Source organism: Eleginops maclovinus, chromosome 20 (genome assembly GCF_036324505.1).
Source record: "Eleginops maclovinus isolate JMC-PN-2008 ecotype Puerto Natales chromosome 20, JC_Emac_rtc_rv5, whole genome shotgun sequence".
Lineage (NCBI taxonomy): Eukaryota > Metazoa > Chordata > Actinopteri > Perciformes > Eleginopidae > Eleginops > Eleginops maclovinus.
In genome coordinates this window covers 30986916-31011541 of record NC_086368.1, presented here as the reverse complement: position 1 = coordinate 31011541, position 24626 = coordinate 30986916, and the positions used below count along the sequence as shown (strand labels likewise).

At 46.5% G+C, this 24626-nt stretch overlaps 3 protein-coding genes across 5 annotated transcripts in view; 2 read left to right on the top strand and 1 right to left on the bottom strand.

The window, feature by feature from the left end:
* Positions 1–24626, top strand: part of LOC134882942 (52 kDa repressor of the inhibitor of the protein kinase-like) — a 439430-nt gene that overhangs the window by 289117 nt on the left and 125687 nt on the right. The window lies entirely within an intron of this gene.
* grm7 (glutamate metabotropic receptor 7) overlaps positions 1–24626 on the top strand; it is a 149642-nt gene that overhangs the window by 116364 nt on the left and 8652 nt on the right. For both annotated transcript variants that reach the window (XM_063910830.1, XM_063910831.1), the window contains exons 7-8: positions 5409–5548; positions 15469–16404. In XM_063910830.1, the coding sequence (XP_063766900.1) occupies positions 5409–5548; positions 15469–16404 (1076 nt within the window). The remainder of the gene's footprint in view (positions 1–5408; positions 5549–15468; positions 16405–24626) is intronic.
* LOC134882848 (E3 ubiquitin-protein ligase TRIM35-like) overlaps positions 133–24626 on the bottom strand; it is a 48981-nt gene continuing 24487 nt past the window's right edge. Inside the window, exons 1-3 of one of the 2 annotated variants that reach the window (XM_063910833.1) lie at positions 20033–20047; positions 2421–2653; positions 133–2320 (exon numbers count right to left, since the gene is read on the bottom strand). In XM_063910833.1, coding sequence (XP_063766903.1) covers positions 918–2303 — 1386 coding nt within the window. In that variant the 5' untranslated portion in view covers positions 2304–2320; positions 2421–2653; positions 20033–20047 and the 3' untranslated portion in view covers positions 133–917. Of the gene's footprint in view, positions 2321–2420; positions 2654–20032; positions 20048–24626 lie in introns of those variants that run through there. The other variant, XM_063910832.1, reaches the window with a different exon arrangement.

Below are 24626 nucleotides of genomic sequence, written 5' to 3'. Positions count from 1 at the left end.
AAAGTAGAAGTACTCAGATCTTGTTCTTGAGTAAAGTAGAAGTACTCAGATCTTGTACTTGAGTAAAGTAGAAGTACTCAGGTCTTGTACTTGAGTAAAGTAGAAGTACTCAGATCTTGTACTTGAGTAAAGTAGAAGTACTCAGATCTTGTTCTTGAGTAAAGTAGAAGTACTCAGATCTTGTACTTAAGTAAGGTAGAAGTACTCAGGTCTTGTACTTGAGTAAGGTAGAAGTACTCAGGTCTTGTACTTGAGTAAAGTAGAAGTACTCAGGTCTTGTACTTGAGTAAAGTAGAAGTACTCAGGTCTTGTACTTGAGTAAGGTAGAAGTACTCAGATCTTGTACTTGAGTAAAGTAGAAGTACTCAGATCTTGTACTTGAGTAAAGTAGAAGTACTCAGGGCTTACAGTACTGTACTCTGTAAGGGTCACCAGTTTGATAGTGGGGGGCCCCGAATGAAGCCGTACCTATTTTGTTGAACCCACATCAGCCCTGACACCAACCAGTTTTCTACAAAGTAAATCATTAAAAGTGAATTTCAGTTGACATGTTGATTATACACAGGAAGTGCTGACCTGTTGCTTTCCTAATAATAAATCAGATCAAAGCAGAAACCACTGGGAGCCCCGATCACCTTTAGCAAATATAAGGGTCAGCATGTCGGGCTAAACGGCTGAGACATTTAGAGACGGTTGGTCAGATCTAACAGATGTTGTAAAACTGAACTCAACATCACAATCTTTTACACAGTTTCCTGTTTTCAATTCATATATGCTAAAGACTTTGCATGTTGCTGCTTTCTGTTTACAGTCATATACATGTGCATTTCATTAGACTTCAATGTTATAACATCGCTGCTGTCACTAGCCTTGTGTCTCTTTATTTTAACTGATCACTGATCAGACCAAGGACTCCATCAGGTCTGGAGTTTGCTCACACACACCTTCAGTGGTAATACCTTCACTTCCTCCAGACTGCTAATGTATGGAAACATCCTCTCAGTGAAAGTGTGTGTGAAGGTGTGTATGTGTGTTTTAGTGTCAGGATCAGAGAACGACAGCTTTCCTCTGTTCCAGTCCAGATTCACTCTGACCCTCTGGAGCTTCTTCTGCAGGAGGAGAGGAGTGGGTGGATCTGATGGAGAACATGCATAATATTTACCTTCATAGAAACATATTCTCCATAATCCAGACTTTATAACTCCCTTCCTCTGGACAGACTCTGCTAACACACCCAGTGACCAGCCTGTACTGTCTGTAACCTGGACATCCCAGCTGTGAGTCCCTGAGGTAAAGCCCTCAGAGCCCAGGACAGAGCGGTACTGATCAATCCTCTCTGGATTATCAGGAAGTTCCTGTCTCTCTCCTCCTCGTCTCACTCTGGTCAGATCTTCAGAGAGGATGAGTACTGGATGAGCAGTGTTTGGGTCCAGGATGAGAGGAGAGTAGGACACCATGTCCTTCATCTTGCTCCAGATGTTGAAGCTGAGGTTGCCCAGGTGTTTGGCCTGGTCTATCAGAGTCCCTGAGGGCAGCTGTGGATCCTCCAGCAGGGGGCGCTGCAGCCTCTCCACTGCAGCCTTGTAGTTGTGCAGGAAGGACACGTCTTCAGCTCTCAGCTCCTCCTCTGTGGCTCTGACTGTGTGTGAAAGAGCTGCTATCTCTCTGCTCACAGCCTCCATCTTCTCCTCCATCATCCTCCTCTTCTGCTCCTCTTCCTCCCTCAGTGCAGCCATCCTGGCCTCCTCTTCCTCTTCTAGAAACTGGTGAAGCTTCTTAAACTGCTCCTTAATCTGCAGCTCTGTGCGTCGGGCCTGGGCCTCCATGTGTCCTGCTGTCTGATCAAACTTCACTTTAACTTCTTCAAAGAGCTTCAGTTTCTCCTGTAAGGGCTGCAGAGACTTCTGGAGCTCCTCTTTGAGATCCTGAGCAGCTTCATCCACGGGTCTGATTCTGTGGTTGGTGTGTGTTCTTGAATCTCTGCAGACGAGACACACTGGCTGCTGATGGTCCAGACAGAAGAGTCTGAGTCTCTCAGAGTGCAGACTGCAGAGAGCCTCTGGAGACCTCTGACCTCTCTCCTGTAAGAAGGTCTCACACAGGTTCTTTAAAGCCAGGTTACAGGGGGGTTCTCCTCTTGAAGATTCTGTCTTACAAACTGGACACTCTCGTGTTGGTTTCTGTCTCCACCAGTTCTGCAGACAGGCTCTACAGAAGCTGTGGCAGCAGGACAGGAGGACAGGATCTCTGAAGACTTCCTGACAGACCGGACAGCAGAGGTCTTCCTCTAACCTGGAAGCCATGTTGTCTCTGAGTGGAGCTGAAACACAGCAGACAGGAAGTACAGTCAGTCATGGCTCCCCCCTCCTCTCCTGACTTCACTGAAATTCACTTTGAGTGGTGTTTAGAGTCAGACTCACCTTCAGGGTGGGGGGGTCAGCAGGTTGAAGCAGCAGTGTTGTAGCTCCCTCTTTTCTCTCCTGTAGCTGAACTCAGAGGAAGGTGTTAGTTTGGTCTGAAGGTGAATCTGATCGTCTGTCTTTCAGTCCGTCCGTCTCTCTGCAGGGAGGAACAACAACTAACTGTTCCTGGTTTGTCTCAGGTGAGTCAGGTGAGCTTCGTCACGCCTCCTCTGCTGACGTTGCTGCTTCCCCTGTCACACAGAGGAGTGTCTCAGTCCAAGGTGTGTCTCTGTGGGAGGGATATGATTTAAAACCAGGAGGGGGCGGTGCCAGTAGAGGTATCAGGAGGCAAACACACCATAAAGAAATACTTTCAGAAATAGGTTCTGGCAAACTGTCAGCTGAAGAGGAAGAAGTAGTTTAAAAGCTCCAGTGTGAGAAATATCTGCGTAAGGCATGGATATGTTGGACATTGTGCACAGCTTTATGATACTTAATATTGAACACGTTTTAGAGGTCCTATTTTGTTGTTAGTCATTAAAACATCCACGAAAGAGCAGCTAACGCTACATAATTGGTGCCCCATGAGAGCCCGACCAAACCTGAGGTTTTTCTACAAACTCATTTAATTGGATCAACTTAAAGAGGAAGCTCACTATGTGTCTCAGATGTTGGACACAAAGCTGACTGTGGTCACTAACACACACACAGAGTAAGAAACCAGATTAGAATAAGACCAGAAAACATTTCAGGTGAACAACAACAGAGACAGAGACAGAGACAGAGTCCAGCTTTATGACCCTGAACGTCCCCCAGCGCTCCGGTCCCAGCTGTGTGCGTCTCTCTTTAGTGTCCCCTGGTCTCCAGCTGTGTGCGTCTCTCTTTAGTGTCCCCTGGTCTCCAGCTGTGTGCGTCTCTCTTTAGTGTCCCCTGGTCTCCAGCTGTGTGCGTCTCTCTTTAGTGTCCCCTGGTCTCCAGCTGTGTGCGTCTCTCTTTAGTGTCCCCTGGTCTCCAGCTGTGTGCGTCTCTCTTTAGTGTCCCCTGGTCTCCAGCTGTGTGCGTCTCTCTTTAGTGTCCCCTGGTCTCCAGCTGTGTGCGTCTCTCTTTAGTGTCCCCTGGTCTCCAGCTGTGTGCGTCTCTCTTTAGTGTCCCCTGGTCTCCAGCTGTGTGCGTCTCTCTTTAGTGTCCCCTGGTCTCCAGCTGTGTGCGTCTCTCTTTAGTGTCCCCTGGTCTCCAGCTGTGTGCGTCTCTCTTTAGTGTCCCCTGGTCTCCAGCTGTGTGCGTCTCTCTTTAGTGTCCCCTGGTCTCCAGCTGTGTGCGTCTCTCTTTAGTGTCCCCTGGTCTCCAGCTGTGTGCGTCTCTCTTTAGTGTCCCCTGGTCTCCAGCTGTGTGCGTCTCTCTTTAGTGTCCCCTGGTCTCCAGCTGTGTGCGTCTCTCTTTAGTGTCCCCTGGTCTCCAGCTGTGTGCGTCTCTCTTTAGTGTCCCCTGGTCTCCAGCTGTGTGCGTCTCTCTTTAGTGTCCCCTGGTCTCCAGCTGTGTGCGTCTCTCTTTAGTGTCCCCTGGTCTCCAGCTGTGTGCGTCTCTCTTTAGTGTCCCCTGGTCTCCAGCTGTGTGTGTCTCTCTTTAGTGTCCCCTGGTCTCCAGCTGTGTTTGGTTTCTGCAGCTTTCAGTAAACTGCTCATGTTTCCTCTGCTGAATGTTCTCTAGATGCTGCAGATGTTGAGAGCTGCTGCAGATGTTTGTGCATGAGTTTGATTTGTGTTTCTGTATCCTTTCTGAAACTGTTCCTCCTGATGGAGGAGTTCTGGGACGTTGCACTGTGTTTCCACCTGTCGTCCTCTCACCAACACTTGCGCACAGAGCCATAAACACGCCTGCACTAACACATGCATGTTCTCATACACTTTATCCTGGCAGAGATCAATAATGCATGAATAAGATTCAACAGGAGGAAAGCCTGAAACAGAAATGTGAGCTCTCAATGAGAAGTTAAAAAACCTAAATAGTCAACAGAGAGGAGCAGGAGGGTTCAGAGGAACTCAGAGGAAATCATATTCATGAAGCTGCAGAGCCTCCTGCCACAACAGTTATTTATGACCTGGGGAAATGTCTCTTTGTACTTCCAGCATCACTATCTGTCCCCTCTTCTTCTGTCTCTAAACCACATTTCATTTTTTACTCTGTATTGCCTCCCTCTGCCTTTTTAAATACCAACTTGAAAGCGACTCCCGGCCCACACCAAAGGCAGACGAGCCAAAGCAAATAGACTCTGAGTCTTTGATGGGACTCCCGGAGGTGCAGAAGGAAACAACAGAATACATTCAGGCAGGGCCAACAACAACACTGTGGCAAAAGACTGGCACCGGAACCACGGTGCAGGCTGGTGGTGCTGTAGGGTGTGAGAGAGCTGCAGAGCGGACCGTTGGTTCAGACTGCATGCTCGTACTTCACCACACTTGTTATGATACTTGCAGGTTTTGTACAGCAGGAGGTCTAATGACAGTTTGTAGTTATTTAGACATTTGTTAGCAACCTCCATTTCTAAATCCACCGGCGGGGTGTTTATATCTGAAACACATTCAGAAACCATTGACCTCCAGACCAAGGGACAGGAAGTGCTGAAAGGCTTAGTTATTTCCAGGTTTTAGGACTCGTTCAGGCACCACTCTGTTGTCTGACATCCTTAAATCAAATACCAGTGGAGAAGTGAGACTGAGACCTATACATAGAACTGGGACTCTAAACACACACACACACACACACACACACACAATCACACAACTTAAGACTATGAGACCGCTGTTGTGCAATAACATGTGTAGATTAGTAAAATCTGGTTTGAAGGTAACCTGTCGTTGGAAGGCCGTATATTTTGTGCCTGTGTTTTTAAGTAAAGCCGTGTACGTGTACTTGTCCCCTCTGTGGGACGAATAGAGGTATTCTGAATCTTGATTCTGATTTCTGAGCCCTCTGTTGATTGATTAATTGACTGTTTGTCTTCCACAGGAAGTGCCGGTACTGCAGTGACGTTTAACCGTAACGGCGACGCCCCCGGACGCTACGACCTGTTCCAGTATCAGTGGAGCAACGTCAGCGGGCCAGGCTACCGCGTGATCGGGCAGTGGACCGAATCCCTGCAGCTCAATGTGAGTTCATGCTCAATACTTGATGAAGTGGAGGTGAAAGAAATACACAGTGGGGGCAGCTAGCTGTGGTCCCTCGTCTCCTGGGCGTTTTCCTCACATCCTAGTCCGTCAAACTGAACCAGAAGCATGTTTTTAAAATGCTGACCCTTTCCAGTTTTTTATTTTGAGTATTTGTTCTTTATTCTTTTTGAGTCAAAGGGTTTTTCCCATGGTCTGTAATGGCCTCACTGTACCGATTCAGTTCTACAGAACCATCAGTCCTTATACGTTTGGTTTCTCTATTCATTATCCATTTACATATATAGGTACGGATTATACTGTCCTCTATGAGCCTCAATGGTTTGGTGAAAGGTGGGAATGATTCTAATCCACCCCACAGCTATTATTCCTCCCTGATGTGTGGAGTTCCAGGCTTCCTTTAAAGTGTTCATACAGAATGAATGTGTTGACAGCTGGAAGACAACAGATGTATTTACATGTTGCCCTGTTGTTAGACCCGTATTACATCATCATTACTCTTATTCTACACATGGAGACAGCCCGTCAAATGACTATCCCCAGCATACTGAAACCATTTAAGGGTTAACTTTGGGTTCATGCAATGAAAATCGATTCTGCCGCTTGTGGCTTTCCTTAGACAGTCAGTCACACGAGGCAAATATTTGTTTTGTGTTGACGTGAGAGTCAGAGTCAGAAACAGGTTCAAACAGACGAGTTTGCCCTGGTGTTTCTGCTGCAAACAGAGACAGCTAGAGGAGATGAAAGTGACAGAACAACCAAAAAATAACCCAGATTACTTTGTTCTTAAAACTACTGCGTTAAGATACAGAAAATGATTTACTCAAAGTAATAATCAATCCAAATCTGTGTAGTGTTGCTATGGAAAGTGGAAGGCTGTGTAGATACTAAGAGAGGTAGCTTGTGTTCAAAAGGCGTTACATGTTCTGAAGTCGGAGAGAAATACAGTGCACGGATCATGCCTGACTCTCGCTGTTAGACATGCCGGAGTAAAGCAGCCATGTTTGTTCCTCACACTGTAGCTGCGGTTCCTCTGCATGCAGGGCCATGCCTCTGCTTCCTCACAAACTAAATTATTCACCCGCCAGCCTCCGGTGAGCCAGATGTGGTGGAGCTGCTGCTGCTACACCATTCCCTGCCGTCATCCCATAACTCCTTTGTGTGTGTTTCACAGTCTCCACAATAAAAAGTGAGCCATTACCGAAGCTGTACGGGGAGGCGTGGCGGAGGAACATGATTCAGACTCGGTGATGTGTCTCTTAGAGATCAGAGCAGTGATCAGCATATTGAGCAGATTAGTAACATAGAAAAAGTAGTAATAAGTAACCTGTGTTGTGTTGTGGGGTGGGGGGGGGGGGGGAGTCTGCCTCGTTATGTGTGGATCAATTACCCTAATGCTGCAGACTGACATGCATGATCAGTGTGCTCATGCATGTCAGTCTGCATGGGGATACATGCATGTAAATGAAGGGAGGTCACATTACACACACACACACACACACACACACACACACACACACACACACACACACACACATTACATGATCATAATCATCTAATGATTCCTTTAGCTGTCCATTAATCTGCTCTTTATGTCAAGGATTAATGAGAAACATGGAGAAAGGTCTTGTTATGTCAGAGATACGTTACTGTGATAGAAACAGAGGGAAGCAGCACATCTGCAGATGTGAGAGGCGTAGAACAACAGTTAACCCCTTTTGTGAATATCTGAATATCAAACTGGTTCTTTTAGACCAAAAGGGAATGGAATTTCCCCCGTGTAATTGGCTTATTATTATTATTCTTCAGGACGAATCAGATGTTGCACACACACATATGAACAGGCAAACACATAAACATGTCTATGTGACTGATGGGGTAGCATCGGTTTACTCTGCGTAGTGAGGACTTCAGTTTCGTCTTTAAAAAAAGACTTAAGAAATCGTACTTTTAAGGTGTGTTGCTGTAATGTTACTTAAAATGTGCTTTTAGATATTTAGCAAAGGCCAAAGTCTACCTTGTCTACAGCACACACACACATACATGTCTACATGGCAGACTCAGGACTTCCATTTGACTCTGACCATATGAGCACTTCTGTTTCCGGTCAGTTTATAAAAGGTCTCTAACCCTAACATTCCTTTAGATATCCTTAAAAAGAACATGTCAAGCATACCTTGCGTGATATGGACCAATCAAAGAGGAGAATTATGGAAGTCTACCTGTCACAGACACACACATACAGGTCTATATAGCTAACAGGGGACTATGATTCTATTTCTGGTCATTTTGTTAAAAAACATCCAGAAGAAAATGTACTTTTAAAAGTCTTTATCTAAAATGTTCTTTTAAATGTTCTTAATTTTCTTAATTGAAATGTTGAAGCACCCTGGATGACAGTGTACCTATCAATAGGACTTCTACTTACTGCAGTGGGCCTGTTTATAGTCATTTTTCCACTGAATGCGAGCTTTCTCAATGCAAAGACTCTGTCTTATATTGTTTGATCAGTTATTAGTGTCTGTTTCTACCTGCAGGGTCTCAGTAGCTAACTGTGGTTCAGGTCTACTCTTTCTCTGAGATTAATGTTTGTGAGTGCAGTTAGGGATTAAATCCTCCATGTCCATGATACAGGATTAGCAGATTCATTTAGAAAATGGCAGTTTCTGATCCTGACTCCGCACAATCCCTGCAGAGCGGTGTTTACCTGCACACGGTATGATAATCAGATATAGAGGTTTGGACTGGTCACGACTTCATCATATTACAGGCAGTGATTTTTGCACCTCTTGTTTTCCTTAAAATCACACTTTAAGTTTGTTCAATTTTAGGAGCGTTTCAGATTTGTATACTGGGTGTGTATGGGATGGAATGTTCAGAGCTAGGACATCATCACTTAGGGGGGGGCTTTAGAAAAGGTCCTAAAATTGCTCTAAATCCCATAATATTCACTCCTTTCTTTTATGATTTCAGTAGCATTATTAGTCAGCGTTGTCTCGATGCCTTCATCATATCAAAAGGACGTACAACAAAGACTCCATGTTAGTGGTTCTGGAAGAGACTCAGCATGGTCACCTTGTTTCTGGGCAGATGGAGGTAAGAGACGAGACAGTCACTGCTATCAATGCCTACACAACGCTGGCAATAGGAGTCAATATTGAGGGAAATTCTGTCAGTAAGCGGCTGTTCTAACCCCCAGTCGGTCGGCTGTGATGATGCTCGCTGCAGAAACAGATGAAATAGATCCACTGAGAGTCAGCACGTGTCAGACCTGCACACTGACTGTCGTCTGTATTACCCTGTGCATTTAATAAGGACCCGTTTCTAAAAAAGGATCCCAGTTATTTTAAAGTTTATGGTTTTTATTAAGTCAAGAAATTGAACTAAATGATCATTTGTTGTGTTTTTTAAGAACCTCTGTGTTCTGTATTTAGTTTCAATAAGAAACATTTCTCAGACATTTAACTTTCTTTATGTTACGGTTAAAAATAAAAGTGCAAATACAAAATGAGAGAATGTACAAACCCTCTGAACTACAACACACACACACACACACACACACACACACACACACACACACACACACACACACACACACACACACACATCCGTCTGCAGCTGAGAGACAGAACGAGTCCCGGAGACACATCTGTCTCACTTCAGGAGACGAAGGTCAGAGGAAGCACACGACACAGAGCAGACGAAGACGAAGTGAGAAAAATAAAACTCATCTGTCCTCTCAACATGTTCAGACCGGCCTGGAGGAGGAGGAGGAGGGGGAGGAGGAGGGGGAGGAGGAGGAGGAGGAGGAGGAAGCTCTACCTACGTTTTACAGCATCCTCAGTGACTGCAGGAGGACAGATGATGAAGGTTGGACTGGCGGTGTGGACCTGTTTACTTTGAGGGTTCGGGTCTCTGTTGTTGGAAACTCACCGGAAATGTTTTCTGGTTTGATTTTAACAACGTGATCTCTGTGAGCTAGCTCGCTAACGCAGCTAACCGAGTCATTTCACAAATCCTGAAAAACACTTGCAGTTTTGAGACGGACTCACTCTGAGACAGAGAGCAGCTTTATGATCCTGAACGTCACCCAGCGCTCCGGTCCCCGCTGTGTGCGTCTCTCTTTAGTGTCCCCTGGTCTCCAGCTGTGTGCGTCTCTCTTTAGTGTCCCCTGGTCTCCAGCTGTGTGCGTCTCTCTTTAGTGTCCCCTGGTCTCCAGCTGTGTGCGTCTCTCTTTAGTGTCCCCTGGTCTCCAGCTGTGTGCGTCTCTCTTTAGTGTCCCCTGGTCTCCAGCTGTGTGTGTCTCTCTTTAGTGTCCCCTGGTCTCCAGCGGTGTGTGTCTCTCTTTAGTGTCCCCTGGTCTCCAGCTGTGTGTGTCTCTCTTTAGTGTCCCCTGGTCTCCAGCTGTGTGTGTCTCTCTTTAGTGTCCCCTGGTCTCCGGCTGTGTGCGTCTCTCTTTAGTGTCCCCTGGTCTCCGGCTGTGTGTGTCTCTCTTTAGTGTCCCCTGGTCTCCGGCTGTGTGCGTCTCTCTTTAGTGTCCCCTGGTCTCCAGCTGTGTGCGTCTCTCTTTAGTGTCCCCTGGTCTCCAGCTGTGTGCGTCTCTCTTTAGTGTCCCCTGGTCTCCAGCTGTTTGCGTCTCTCTTTAGTGTCCCCTGGTCTCCAGCTGTGTGTGTCTCTCTTTAGTGTCCCCTGGTCTCCAGCTGTGTGTGTCTCTCTTTAGTGTCCCCAGGTCTCCAGCTGTGTGCGTCTCTCTTTAGTGTCCCCTGGTCTCCAGCTGTGTGTGTCTCTCTTTAGTGTCCCCTGGTCTCCAGCTGTGTGTGTCTCTCTTTAGTGTCCCCAGGTCTCCAGCTGTGTGCGTCTCTCTTTAGTGTCCCCTGGTCTCCGGCTGTGTGCGTCTCTATTTAGTGTCCCCTGGTCTCCGGCTGTGTGCGTCTCTCTTTAGTGTCCCCTGGTCTCCGGCTGTGTGCGTCTCTCTTTAGTGTCCCCTGGTCTCCGGCTGTGTGCGTCTCTATTTAGTGTCCCCTGGTCTCCGGCTGTGTGCGTCTCTCTTTAGTGTCCCCTGGTCTCCAGCTGTGTGCGTCTCTCTTTAGTGTCCCCTGGTCTCCGGCTGTGTGCGTCTCTATTTAGTGTCCCCTGGTCTCCGGCTGTGTGCGTCTCTCTTTAGTGTCCCCTGGTCTCCGGCTGTGTGCGTCTCTCTTTAGTGTCCCCTGGTCTCCGGCTGTGTGCGTCTCTCTTTAGTGTCCCCTGGTCTCCAGCTGTGTGCGTCTCTCTTTAGTGTCCCCTGGTCTCCAGCTGTGTGCGTCTCTCTTTAGTGTCCCCTGGTCTCCGCTGTGTTTGGTTTCTGCAGCTTTTAGTAAACTGCTCATGTTTCCTCTGCTGAATGCTCTCTAGATGCTGCAGATGTTGAAGAGCTGCTGCAGATGTTTCTGCATGAGTTGGATTTGTGTTTCTGTATCTGCATCCTTTCTGAATCTGCAGTGTGTTTGCACCTGTCGAGCATCATAGGTGTATGTGTACTTTAATCAGAGAGGATACTGATATCCCGTGAGCTGTAGGCGGGGGTTGGGGTCGAAACAGAATGATGACAGGTCCTCACCGCTTTATTAACCTGCACGACAGATCCTTATAATAAGAGCAAACACAAATTCAACTGATAACACATGCTGATGTTCCTGCAGCCACCTCCATAACGTCGCTGAGCTCACACACACACACACACACACACACACACACACACACACACACACACACACACACACACACACACACACACACCATCTGACAGGATCATTAACGCTTCTGTCAGAGAGAGATGAAATTACATGCTTATGTGTCTACATGTGTAGATGTGTACAGGGAGGCATTAATACTCCGCTTCCTTGCAGAGCAGAAACACATTTGGGAAATTACACAAAACCTGATCTGTGTGAAATTGCTGGTTTCTTAAAGGAGCTGCTGTTCAGTTTTACAGAGACGGTCTTTGTTGCTGCAGATAGAGTCCCTCTGTACTCTGAGATATAAACCCTGTTAGTTTCTCCTTGGTTTACAGGGTTGCTGTGAATCCAGATGCAGGGTCCGTCAGTGTTTCTGAGATGGACTGTGTCTGTGTGACTGCAGCTTGATTTGACATCGTGCCGCCCTGTTGTATCCGGGACCTGCAGGACAGCCATTATTTCAATTTCCCTTTTACCTTTTCTTTGAAGAAGCATGTTCAGATGTATTCATCTCCCCAATGACAGAACAAAGGCCGCCTCTCCTGGAGAAAATGTACACAATGCTTTTATTATTTCCTTTTACATAATCCTGAGTCACAGCAGGAGACATGTCACACCTGAGCTGAGGATCACTAAGTCCTCTCTCAGGAGAGTTCACACAAGGATAGTAAGGATAAAGACCAGCGTGAAGATCCTGAACGTCACCCAGCGCTCCGGTCCCCGCTGTGTGCGTCTCTCTTTAGTGTCCCCTGGTCTGCAGCTGTGTGCGTCTCTCTTTAGTGTCCCCTGGTCTCCAGCTGTGTGCGTCTCTCTTTAGTGTCCCCTGGTCTGCAGCTGTGTGCGTCTCTCTTTAGTGTCCCCTGGTCTGCAGCTGTGTGCGTCTCTCTTTAGTGTCCCCTGGTCTCCAGCCCTGTGCGTCTCTCTTTAGTGTCCCCTGGTCTGCAGCTGTGTGCGTCTCTCTTTAGTGTCCCCTGGTGTTTCTATATCTGCATCCTTTCTGAAGCTGCAGCACGATTCTCCTGATGGCAGAGCTGATCGTTTTGCAGAGCGTTTGCACCTGCAGGCCACCGTAGGTTCTTGCTGCATGAGCCTTCATGTTTTCTAAAATCCATTTTATTTTTGGTTTCAGATATGTTCAGTTGTAGATAGGGCTCAGAAGCTCGCTGTGTGAGCATGCAACCTCTGGATTTTTCCAGTTTGGTATAAGATTTTAAGGCTTCTCATATGCGCAGTAACGACAGTGTAGATGTGGCAAGGAGAAAGATAAAGAGAAGTCCCACGCTCCATCAACAGTGCAACGTAAATATATAGAAGACACAAAAGAATAAGACACTGCAGAAAGAAACGGAACAGATGTAAAACAGTGCAAGAGAAGGCTGCACGTGTTCGACGTGTGGAGCAGTGAACTGCACACGTGAAGCAGAGTAGGATGAGCTGAAACAGGATGTGACGGTAAATACTTTACAGGAAGGAAACACTGTTCCCTGCTTTCACTTCAAATATCAGTACTTCAACCTGAAGAGTAAAAAGTCCAGTCGGACCGGTCTAGCGTGTGGGAGCGCTCGCTGATGAATCTGATCAGAAAGTGAAATGGGAAAGAGGAAGATGTGGGAGGGAGATATTTCTCTGGGTCTTATGGGGGGGGGGTAAAGGGTCTGTTTGCAGCTTCCCTCTCTGTCGTGCTGCTGAATCCTCAGCGTGGCCGACACAAGCCTCCGGCTGATCGTTGGATGCAGCTCTTTATCCCGACTGTCCCGGTTATGGTCCACGGGGAGAGTCTGGCTGATGCTGGGGGGGCGATAACATCCAGCAGCAGTTTTTTAGGCTTCTCTCCGGGCTGCTGGAACTACAGACTGATGGAGATTGGCCTGTGTAGATAATCTGTTTGAAGATGTCCTGACTGCGCTGTAATTGATCGGCTCTGGGTCACAGAAGCTTTTGAAATCCTTCCAATAGCCTTTAAATCTCTTTAAACAGAGAGAGCTATCGGCCAGAACTCCAGCAGCACAGAACCGCTCCTGACCACCGTCCATCTTCTGGTTCTGGGACTTTATTTAAGAGTATTTGCGCAGCTCGTATTCACTCCTGTCTCAGGGTGTGGTAGTGTTTGTATGCAGCTCATAGAAGGGTTTAACATCCTGAAGTACAAATGAGTAGAGGTGACTCTTCATCCGTTTATCTAACCAAAGCATCTCCCTCTGTATGTGGAGAACACCAGACACGTTAAACCTGGCAAATGTGGTATTTTCTAACCGAGTATCGATTGGCAATACGTCTTCAGAACATGCATTTGATTTATTGTTGGTCAAAGTCAAATCTCAATCTGTAGATAAACTAGGATGTAGTCACTAGTTTGTTGAATGTGTGCTGAAGTGAACGTACCTCTCATTCCACTTGATATCATTTCCAAAGTTCTTATAGAACATTTCATAATGCTGTGGAGTCTGATGTCTGATGCTCTGCTCTGAGGAGCTAGAGGACAGCAAGGCAGAGTTGACAGAAAAAGGTCAGAATTTTGAAATGTTCAGTAAAGGTCAGAATTGGGATTTGGGAGAAGTCAGAGCTTTTTAATTTTGGGAAGAAATGTAAAATGTTGGGGAAACATTCAGAATTTGGGGGGGAAAGTCCAGTTTTGAGATCAAGAGAAAACGTCAGATTTTTCTGAAAATATTCTAAATGTTTACATTTCTGAATAAAGTCAGAACGTTCAGGAAAAAGTTAGAATTTTGAATAAAAAGTAAGAGCTTCGAAAATGAGTCAGAGTTCTGAGATGTGAGAAAGAAGTATGATCCGTCAGACTGCAGCTCATGTGGACACCTGAATAACTCTGACTGACAGAAGGGGAGACACACAGTGCTGACATTCAGACAAACGAGTCCACCGGAGAACGGTTTACCTGTCAGGGTGGTGGTTAGCTATCAAATGTAAGCTATCCAGCTAGCTTTTCCCCAATGTGTGGCTCTCACAAATGAAATGCTTATTATTATTGAAGCCCCTATGGTTAGACCTGTGTCTACGTTCAGCAGTGAGAGTCATTATGAAACAGGTGTTTCTTTAAGCACACCGGCTGCTCTCATTGATCAGAATAAATATTCCTTGAAGCGGAACAAGGATGAGCAGCGGTCCTCCAGCTTCAGAGCGACCTGCCACCTGACTGTACTGGGGGAACCCCTGATAACTAAGATGTCCACTCACAACGATGATCCGGGCGGGATTTATCTGTATTGATGTCGCTCTAATGGAGTATTCATTTCTCATTAGCAGCAGCCGAGCTGTCAGATCAATGAGACCTTTTGCTTCAGTCAGAGACCAGAAGCTGTAGTTGAACAGCAGCGCTGCACACGCAGGAATCTGAGAAACCAGAAGCTCCCGGCTCATCTATTACCATTAACTGAAGCTGCTTCCCAGCCCAGTGTCCCTTAATGCGAGACATTATGATCTCTTCCATCGGTCTGACATCAGATTCAATGACACGTCTTATTCACACTATTGGAAATCAAAACCTCTGGATCCACATCGGGGGGGTTATTTTACTCTGTCTGCAGATTTCTCCTGAATTCCGCAGCACATAGCATCGTTAGCATATTCAAACAAAGCGTTTAAGGAAACTTAAAGATTGTGTTGATGTCAGATCAAATGAGGAAGGCTTAACTTTATTAATATTAATAATACTTTAATACATTTTATGTTTCAAGATGTATTTATTGAACTTCCACTCGCCGTTCTTGAAATGTTCTGACTTTTATCTGAAGTTTTAAACGAGGTTTTCTTTCCACAGAATTTCTCTGAATTGTACAACTTGTTTCTATGAAAGGTTCTAATTTGATCGACTTTAAGACATCATCATTAACATCATTTTCTGGATCATTTAGACTTTTTCCCTCTAAGATGTTGATGTCTTTACGTCTCTCAGCAGAAATCCCTTACACACCAAACTGTATTCTGACACCCTCACTTATGTTTAAAAAGATAGTACCTCATTTGCATACAGTCCATAACATTTCAGAAAGCTAGGGGGGAGAGAACACAGGGATTTTAGCCATTACAGACCATTTACATGCACTAACACCTTTAGAACTACAGGAGAGGAACGCCACAGAAGGAGAATAGGGCCCCTTTAAGGAACACATCACTCTGCTCGATGTTTTTACTCATCTTAATGTAACCATCCCTCCTGTTGTCCTGCAGATGGAGGACATGCAGTGGCCTCGGGGGGAGCAGGACGTTCCCAGCTCCGTCTGCAGCCTCCCCTGTAAGACCGGAGAGAGGAAGAAGGTGGTGAAGGGCATGCCGTGCTGCTGGCACTGCGAGCCCTGCGACGGCTACCAGTACCAGTACGACGAATTCACCTGCAAGCTGTGCTCCTACAACATGAGGCCCAACGCCAACCGCACCGCCTGCCAGCCCATCCCCATCATCAAGCTGGAGTGGCACTCCCCCTGGGCCGTGATCCCCGTGTTCCTGGCCATGATCGGGATCATCGCTACCATCCTCGTCATGGCCACGTTTGTCCGGTACAACGACACGCCGATTGTCCGCGCGTCCGGCAGGGAGCTGAGCTACGTCCTCCTCACCGGGATCTTCCTGTGTTACATCATCACGTTCCTCATGATCGCCAAGCCGGACGTGGGCGTGTGCTCATTCAGAAGGATCTTCCTGGGTCTGGGTATGTGCATCAGCTACGCCGCCCTGCTCACCAAAACCAACCGCATCTACCGGATTTTCGAGCAGGGCAAGAAGTCGGTGACAGCCCCCAGGCTGATCAGCCCCACCTCGCAGCTGGCCATCACCTCCAGCCTCATCTCCGTGCAGCTGCTGGGGGTGTTCATCTGGTTCGTGGTGGATCCGCCCAACACCCTCATAGACTACGACGAGCAGAAGACCTTCAACCCGTATCTGGCTCGCGGCGTCTTGAAATGTGACATCACGGATCTTCAGATCATCTGCTCGTTGGGTTACAGTATCCTGTTGATGGTGACGTGTACTGTTTACGCTATCAAGACCCGCGGGGTCCCGGAGAACTTTAACGAGGCCAAGCCCATCGGGTTCACCATGTATACCACCTGCATCGTGTGGCTGGCATTCATACCCATCTTCTTCGGCACAGCGCAGTCTGCAGAAAAGGTAAGAACCACGGGATGAATGGGTGAAGGTACGTCAGGAAGGATGACCTGCAGCTGGATGAATGAAACTGACCTGTTCTTGGTTTTAACTGACAGTGTTCTGACTTCACACGCGGCAGAATCCAACATAATATACTCCATCAATGTGGCGCTCACAGCAAACCTAAACCGACAGCAGTAGCACCGATGGAGGTGGTTTAAAACCGTGGACTCAGCGGTCCGTTACAATAAGGAACAAAACAAAAGCTTAAAACCATCAACTGGTAACACACTCTGATAACCTGTCTCTGTCCGGGCACTGAGCCGAGTGCTGTGTTTTCCATGTGTAGAGTGTCGGGAAGCTCCTTACCAATGTGCAATAACGGGCAGAGGAGGAGGAACAGCAGAAAGTGGACTGGAGTTTAAAGAGAAAGAGCGGCCCTCCAGGTCTTCCTTCTGCAGGGTTTATGAAATGGCTGGTAGCGGTCTTTGTCTGGATCCCAAATGAGCAAAGAGTCCAGCTAACAAAAGGGAGAGGCAGTCTGGATAAAGATCTCTTTCTTTAGAATCTGACTCCCTGTTCATGATCAGGATAGGATGAAGATGATAGATCTGGTTATTCGTCTTCTGGCCCAGCTCTCTGTCTTTGGTAAAGCTCCCTCTGATCTCAAACTCCTTGCCCCACTCACTGAGAAACCAGACCCCGAGATACTGGAACTCCTTCACTTGTTGGACGACTCATTCCCCGCTCAGGGTGGACAGTCTGAGAACCAGGACCTAAGATTAGCAGGTCCTGATCCTCATCCTGGCAGCTGTTATGTAAACTGTGCCTTCTGTTGCTGACACTGGTGAGAAAAGAGCCACCGATGATCAGGAAGTCTTGGCAGAATGAGTCTGTGGGGAAAGACAGAGGACTTTAAGGAGCTGAATGCGTTGAGTCTCGTTCCATTATCAGCCTCACAAAATCTGATTATATAACAACACATATCTGTGTCCCACACACACTCTGCCACGCTGCTATTTCAAATCAACAAATCACAATATAGAAAAAGTCTTTGTCGAGCAGAGCGTTGCGGCTTCTGTCATTATGGGGGAGTCTCAGTGTCCCAGTTTATCAGCCTGCAGGCTTCCAGGCGAGCTCGGTCTGCCACTAGAAAATAATCTCATCCCTGTCGCTGCGGAGAGGCGCTTTGATATGAAACCCAGTGATGCACATGTTGCAGTGAAATCACACAGATGAAAACAGGCAGTTGTGATGTTCTTGTTTAGCAATCCAGATGGAATTGAATGTGCGTGTGGTTGGTAAAATGTTGCATTAAGAGAGCGACATATTTCCTATTATGTGATTGCTCTGACCCCGGGCGCTGTGTGCTCTCTTCAGCTATTCGGTCCTGATGAAACAATTACAGCGTGCATTTAATAAAGGCCAACAGCTGCCGTCCCCAGTGTTGAGACTCAGTGATTTGGTTTACAACAGGTAAGCAAAACTCCTAGAATCACCTCCTTTCACCAAACGCTTTAAAAAATACAGAAAATAGAAATGTTAAGGAAAAAGTTGTGAGGACTTCAAAAAGTGAAAGTTTGTGATTTTCAGAAAGAGTCTACATTTTAAGAAAAGTCTGAATGATTTGACTTTGATTAAAAAAATCTGAATTCAGATTTTCAGAGTTTTAGGAAAAAAGTCGGAATTTTGAGAATAAATAACAATTTTGAGATTTTCTGAAACAACAAAGTGAATTTGAACAGAGACCTGTGTCTGCACTGAGACTCATCACTAAGGCCTTTCTGTTGACTTTGGATAAAGTGTGTATTATAGTAGAAAACCCAAACAGTTCATTTAAAGCTCAAAAGCAGTTTCTTTGTCAGGTAAAAGTGGATAGAGTTAAAGTAAGAGCACATAAAGTGCAATAAGTGGGGAAAGTTGAAGGGTGCAGGCAACTCTTTCCTAAAGTGAAAAGGCTCTAACCTTAATTGCGTGACCTTTAAGTCTCATCACTATTTAATGAACACTATTGCGCAATGGAATGAGGCTCTGTGTCCCTGTGTGACTAAGCTTTAGCAGCCATGCACTGAGGATGAATAATGCTATGTGAGTAAACTAGTTATATCCCCACAGATATAAAGTCTGTGATTTCTGGATACCTGCATTTATCGGGAGGAAGAAATATGTACGTCACTTCCTGCAGGGACGTTTGAACCGTTACAGACAGGCTTTGTTTGAAGCCTTTTGATTGATTTAATTACAGGTTTGTTACAATAAAATAAACTTCATTCAATTCAATCTACCAAAACCCTTTAGTACCAGAATACTTGAAAAGTAGATGGACAGAAATAAAGAGCGATTAACAACGAAATGAGTCGATTAGTTCCCGTGTTAAATAAAGTATTCTGATTAAAGACTCATAATACCAGTTCTATTTCTCACTGGTAACCCTTGAAACCAGTGAGAAGACATTTTAACAATAGGAACTTCTGGCGGTGCTTTGGGGATAAGCAGCAGCGTGTCGTCAGCGTAGAAGGGAGAGTAGAAGTATGTGGAATTATAACAGGAGCGTGTGTTTGGTTAACCTCCCTGGCAGAAAAACCATTCAGTGATTGGATATCAACATTTCCCAACTGGTTTTCTCAGTAAAGCCCAACCCACCAAAGCTCTCTTTACTACACGTTTGCTGTGTCCGAAATGTACGTTGTGGGAGGACTGTGGTGCTGAGCCTCATGCTGCATGTAGCATGTAGCATGTAGCATGTAGCCCTGAAAAACAAACAGCTCTCAGCCTCTCCACTGCAGCCTCTCCACTGCAGCCTCTCCACTGAAGTCTTGTAGTTGTGCAGGAAGGAGACGTCTTCAGCTCTCAGCTCCTCCTCTGTGGCTCTGACTGTGTGTGAAAGAGCAGCTATCTCTCTGCTCACAGCCTCCATCGTCTCCTCCATCATCCTCCTCTTCTGCTCCTCTTCCTCCCTCAGTGCAGCCATCCTGGCCTCCTCTTCCTCTTCCAGAAACTGGTGACGCTTCTTAAACTGCTCCTTAATCTGCAGCTCTGTGCGTCGGGCCTGGGCCTCCATGTGTCCTGCTGTCAAACTTCCCTTTAACTTCTTCAAAGAGCTTCAGTTTCTCCTGTAAGGGCTGCAGAGACTTCTGGAGCTCCTCTTTGAGATCCTGAGCAGCTTCATCCACGGGTCTGAATCTGTGGTTGGTGTGTGTTCTTGAATCTCTGCAGACGAGACACACTGGCTGCTGATGGTCCAGACAGAAGAGTCTGAGTCTCTCAGAGTGCAGACTGCAGAGAGCCTCTGAAGACCTCTGACCTCTCTCCTGTAAGAAGGCCTCACACAGGTTCTTTAAAGCCAGCATAGTTGGTGGTTCATCTTTTGAAGATCTTCTCCTACAAACTGGACACTCCTTTACTTCTTTCCCATCCCACCAGTTCTGCAGACAGGCTCTACAGAAGCTGTGGCAGCAGGACAGGAGGACAGGATCTCTAAAGACTTCCTGACAGACCGGACAGCAGAGGTCTTCCTCTAACCTGGAAGCCATGTTGTCTCTGAGTGGAGCTGAAACACAGCAGACAGGAAGTACAGTCAGTCATGGCTCCCCCCTCCTCTCCTGACTTCACTGAAATCACTTTGAGTGGTGTTTAGAGTCAGACTCACCTTCAGGGTGGGGGGGTCAGCAGGTTGAAGCAGCAGTGTTGTAGTTTGCTCTCCGGCTGTTGCTTCACCTCCAAGTGTTTGTACTTCCAAAGTTCAAAAGAACCGTACAACATTTGTAAAAGCGAATGATTTACTGGTGTTCTGTCACTTCTGGATTAAGCACAGATTATTCTCACCTTCATGGAGCTCATAAACAATGATTCAGCTGTTCATGTTTCAGAAATAGGTCATCAGACTCCTAAAGCAGCGCATATACATCACGCTGCTTCTGTGCTGAAGCTATTGAGTCTAAGCAGCAGCAAGGTCTCACCTCACAAGTGTGGCAGTCGAGCAATCTGACCTTAAAGCAGGAGAGGTCAGCACGGAGTTGCTTTACATCGTGCCAAACCAAACGGGTGGGATGTCAATTTCCTGATGTCGTCAGTTTAACCACAACTGCCCTCTTCTGAATACCCCGGTAAAGCCCCCTGACCTTTTCCTCTCTCAGTTGCTGATTATATATCCTACCAGCAGAGGCATGATTAACACATTTCGTCTGAACTATATTGATCGTATCAATGTAGCAGTCTCTTCAGAACCATCCTGTTTGTTGGCCTCCTGCTCCCTCTAGTCCTCTTGACCCCCAGATTCTCCCTCCCAACCTAAAGGAGCGGCGATCCAATGCCTCCTCCTGAAAACAGTGCTGAATCTCAACCAAACCCCTTCAGAACAACCTGATGTGTAGTTCCTTTATAGCCGTGAAGCTGTGTGTGTGTGTGTGTGTGTGTGTGTGTGTGTGTGTGTGTGTGTGTGTGTGTGTGTGTGTGTGTGTGTGTGTGTGTGTGTGTGTGTGTGTGTGTGTGTGTGTGTGTGTGTGTGTGTGTGTGTGTGTGTGTGTGTGTGTGTGTGTGTCAGCATGCAGCAGCTGATGGGAGCAGCGACAGTGTGACCCTTGTTGCTCGTCATTACCAAACCTGATACCAGACGAGCAGAATACAAATGAGGGGAGAGGCAGGAACTGCTCGCTACACACACACACACACACACAGCGGCAGAGAGCGAGGCAGGCATACGGAAAGGAATGAAGAGCAGCAAAGAAACAAACATGAAGGGACTGATGCAATGAAGGCAAGGGGGAGGAAGGGGTGAGGGGCGAGAGGAGGATGTGAAGGAGGCGTTCAGGAGACCAGTTTGAGGAACACTATAGCAAAACACAATGCAAACAGCAGGAAGGGTCCCAGTGCAGAGCCTGACCCTGTCCTCATGAACAGGAAGTGTTCATTCATTCTTCTGAATAAGCACTCCTTTTATCTTCCACACATTCTCATTGTGGCTTCACTCGCTTTTTAAGCCTCAAACTCACTTCTGCAGCTTCTTTTGCATTTGATTTTACAGTCTGCGTTGAACACCACCAGGCAGGGTTTGTGTAGTGAACGAAAGCACAGGGATTAGTGCTTGTGTGCGAACGCGTCCCTTTGTGCCGCTGATAAAGGCCGTCTGCTGCGCTGAGAAGGGATTTGCTGTATCTCCATGTAACACAGGTGCAGCGTGTGTTTCCTCTGCAGGATTATGAGGGTTCAGGTGAGACAGCAGGAACAGGTGAGGTGTGTGAGGAACGGAGTCTGCCGCCAGGACAACTTTTTCTCAAGAACTGTTTCTCTGAAGCTCTTATTTTGTCAAACTGAAACACACTCAGCACGGGGGGTTGACTGCTGTTGTCCCATGATACAAATACACTAACAAAATGTGCATTAGCTCGACTTAGCATTAATGCTCACATTGAAATCCCCATTGGCAGGCTAGCCCGATTAGCATCGCCATCGTTTTAAAGTTTTCGCACATAACTGTTTTCACCGAGCGTACAGGACAGTGTGTAGATGAGGAGCGCTCCCTCTGGGTTCAGCAGGGGAAACTACTCTTGTGATCCAAAGACTTTTCTAGAAGATGGAAACTACGGCAAGCCCAAATAGACAAACAGCCTAAACAGGAAACACTAAACCTCTTAAAGGAGCAGTACGATACAGAGGAGCCCTTACTCATCCCAGAGGGGACATCTACATTCTGACCCATCCTGGTGTTAGGAGCAGTGGGCTGCCACTTGTACGGCGCCTGGGGAGCAGTGATGGGAACGGTGCCTTGCTCAGGGACACCACGGTGAAAATGAGTCTGTCCAGGACTTGAACCATGCCAGTTCCCAAGCCAAGTCCCAAACCATCTTTTCTTAATAAAGTCTTCCATAGTATTTTTAGCCGGGATACTTCTCCTTTCTGTTCTCCCAGTACCGCTTGGTATTTTTGAAGCTTATACTTTTACTTTTCATAGTTTAAGAACCGTCCCATGGTTTTAGTTTGTGTACTTCAAAGTATTTATTGAGGCTTGTATTTACTGTAAGGTCCTCCTTGCATTGAATTATGACTTACAGAAGGTCCTGCATTAAAGTAATCGTGTCTTCACGTCTTAAAGCTGTGAGTCATATATCACACCTCCAACAACAAATAGATCCAGAGCTCCGGTTCCTTTACTTCCTCTCCAGAAAAAAGGAGAGTAAAGAAAGGATCAGAAATCTCAGTCTCAGTGTCAGCCTGCTGCCTGCCACTCGTCCCCCGCAGACCCCCCGGACATCCATCCCCTACTTACTCTCTGTAAGCTGTCTCTGCGTCTGACCAGACATCTGACCCCATCTCCATATCTCTGGACTCAGTAAACCCTTTCTGACCCACAGACAGATTGTTTCCTGCATCACCTTAGCCCCCAGAGAGAGGGGCAGAGACCCTGATACCGGTGCAGACTAAAGCCTGCGTTATAGATTCTGTGATCATACTCCACATGCTCTCTGACCCCGTTTGAACACATGATTGTATTTCGGAGTGTATTTAGGTCAGTGAACGTCCATGAAGCTCAGCAGACATTATAAGTAATAACAATGATATGGAGGAAATCAGGCTGCAGCTTTAATATCCTAATGGAGTCTTTAGAGAAATCACTGCGGTTTCAGAGCCACAGAGTCCTCATTATCTCCCATTTCATCAGAGAGGTATCCAAGTACATGTACTCAGGTTCTTAAGTACACTTCTGAGGGAGTTGTTCTTCGCTTTATGCTACCGTGTACTTCTACTCCACAAGGTGTATTTCATACCTTTAGTGATGAATGATGTGAAATGTAATCAACTCTTAAATCAGAGTTTGGGAGAAGACTGTCTTGTGATTCCCCAACAGGTAAATGTTGTCAGAACTTTATTGATTTCTGAACGGACAGGAAACTAAGCCTGTTGTTGGAGCGGTTTTCCTCCCGCTGCTGCTTCAGATATTTATTCTGCTTCTTTGCGGCGTGTATTCCAGACGTCCAGCTGAGTGGATCGTCGTGACGCTCCCCACCGCTCCTCGTTTTGTTCCTCACATCGTGATGATGTCTGGCTCTCTACAGGGGGTCCGCTGTGTTCCTGCATGGGGGGTTTATAAAAACACAAACAGCAGATCTGTGTGGACGTGATGGAAATATTAAAAATAAGATATTAACTACGGGGGGAAATCTGCAGTTAATGCAGCTTTTTCAATAACTGACCCCAGACGGCGGTGTGAGGCTCAGCTGTGTATTTTAATGTTCAAACGGTACAACAAACAATAATAAAATCCTATCTAAAGCAAATGTTACCTTCGTTTGAAGCCAGAAAACTCATTTAGAATAATTAAATGTCCTTTAGTATCAAAAACCTTCACTTCAATGCAAAGAACATTAAAAAAAGCTAAATGTAAAGAATCAAAACGGGAGAATGACCTTCAGTATTAATTTAATATGCACACAATTTATATCCCAACATAAATAATCAATACTTCAACTTTCAGGCTCAATATTCAATATTTAGCGTGCATACGTTTCCTAATGGTTATTCAAAGGGTCATTATTTCTACATCTGTATTCTCTGCACAGATGTTCGAGAGTGTCCCTAAAAACCCATGATAACCTTTTAAATGTCCTTCAGCAGTGTGCAAAATACCCCTCAATATTCGGGGGGGGGCACATCTCCTGATTGTTGCGCAATACCGATCTAAATGTTCTCCATATGCAGTAGGCGTATACCATCGCATGGAAGGGTTCGGGAGGGTGTCTTTCTCTGGGCTATTCCCACTGACCCTGAGAGGGCCTGGCTGTCCCTGTGTCTGTCTTCTTTCGTAGCCTCTTAGCTTCTGAGCTAGTGACATCACTGTTGATTCATTCCTCTGCGAGGTGTGAACCCGGTCCCTTTTCTGAGAGTAGCAACGTTTTTGCTTTTCTACACACTAAACACCCCAATGTTCCGGCCTTAATGTCAAGCCAAGCGTTGCGGTCTTTCCATTCGCCCACCTGCTTCGCTGTCCAAGTTGACCAACCAGCCGGCAAGTCACTTGTGCTAGCAGCAGTAGCAGCTAGTGCTAACGTTACCTCAGCACCTGCTGCGTCTTCGGAGCACTCTGCCTCAACTTCACGTGGGTCTTCTTGGGAGTCACTGGGTGGGAGAGGGTCCTCTGTTCTGGTAGCTAGTGGGCCCACTGTGCAGCGTCTTTCGGTGCCTCTTCATCTCTGAGTGCCCCCTTTTTGGATGTGAACCCAAAGTATGTGAGGGATACATTCTGGTTT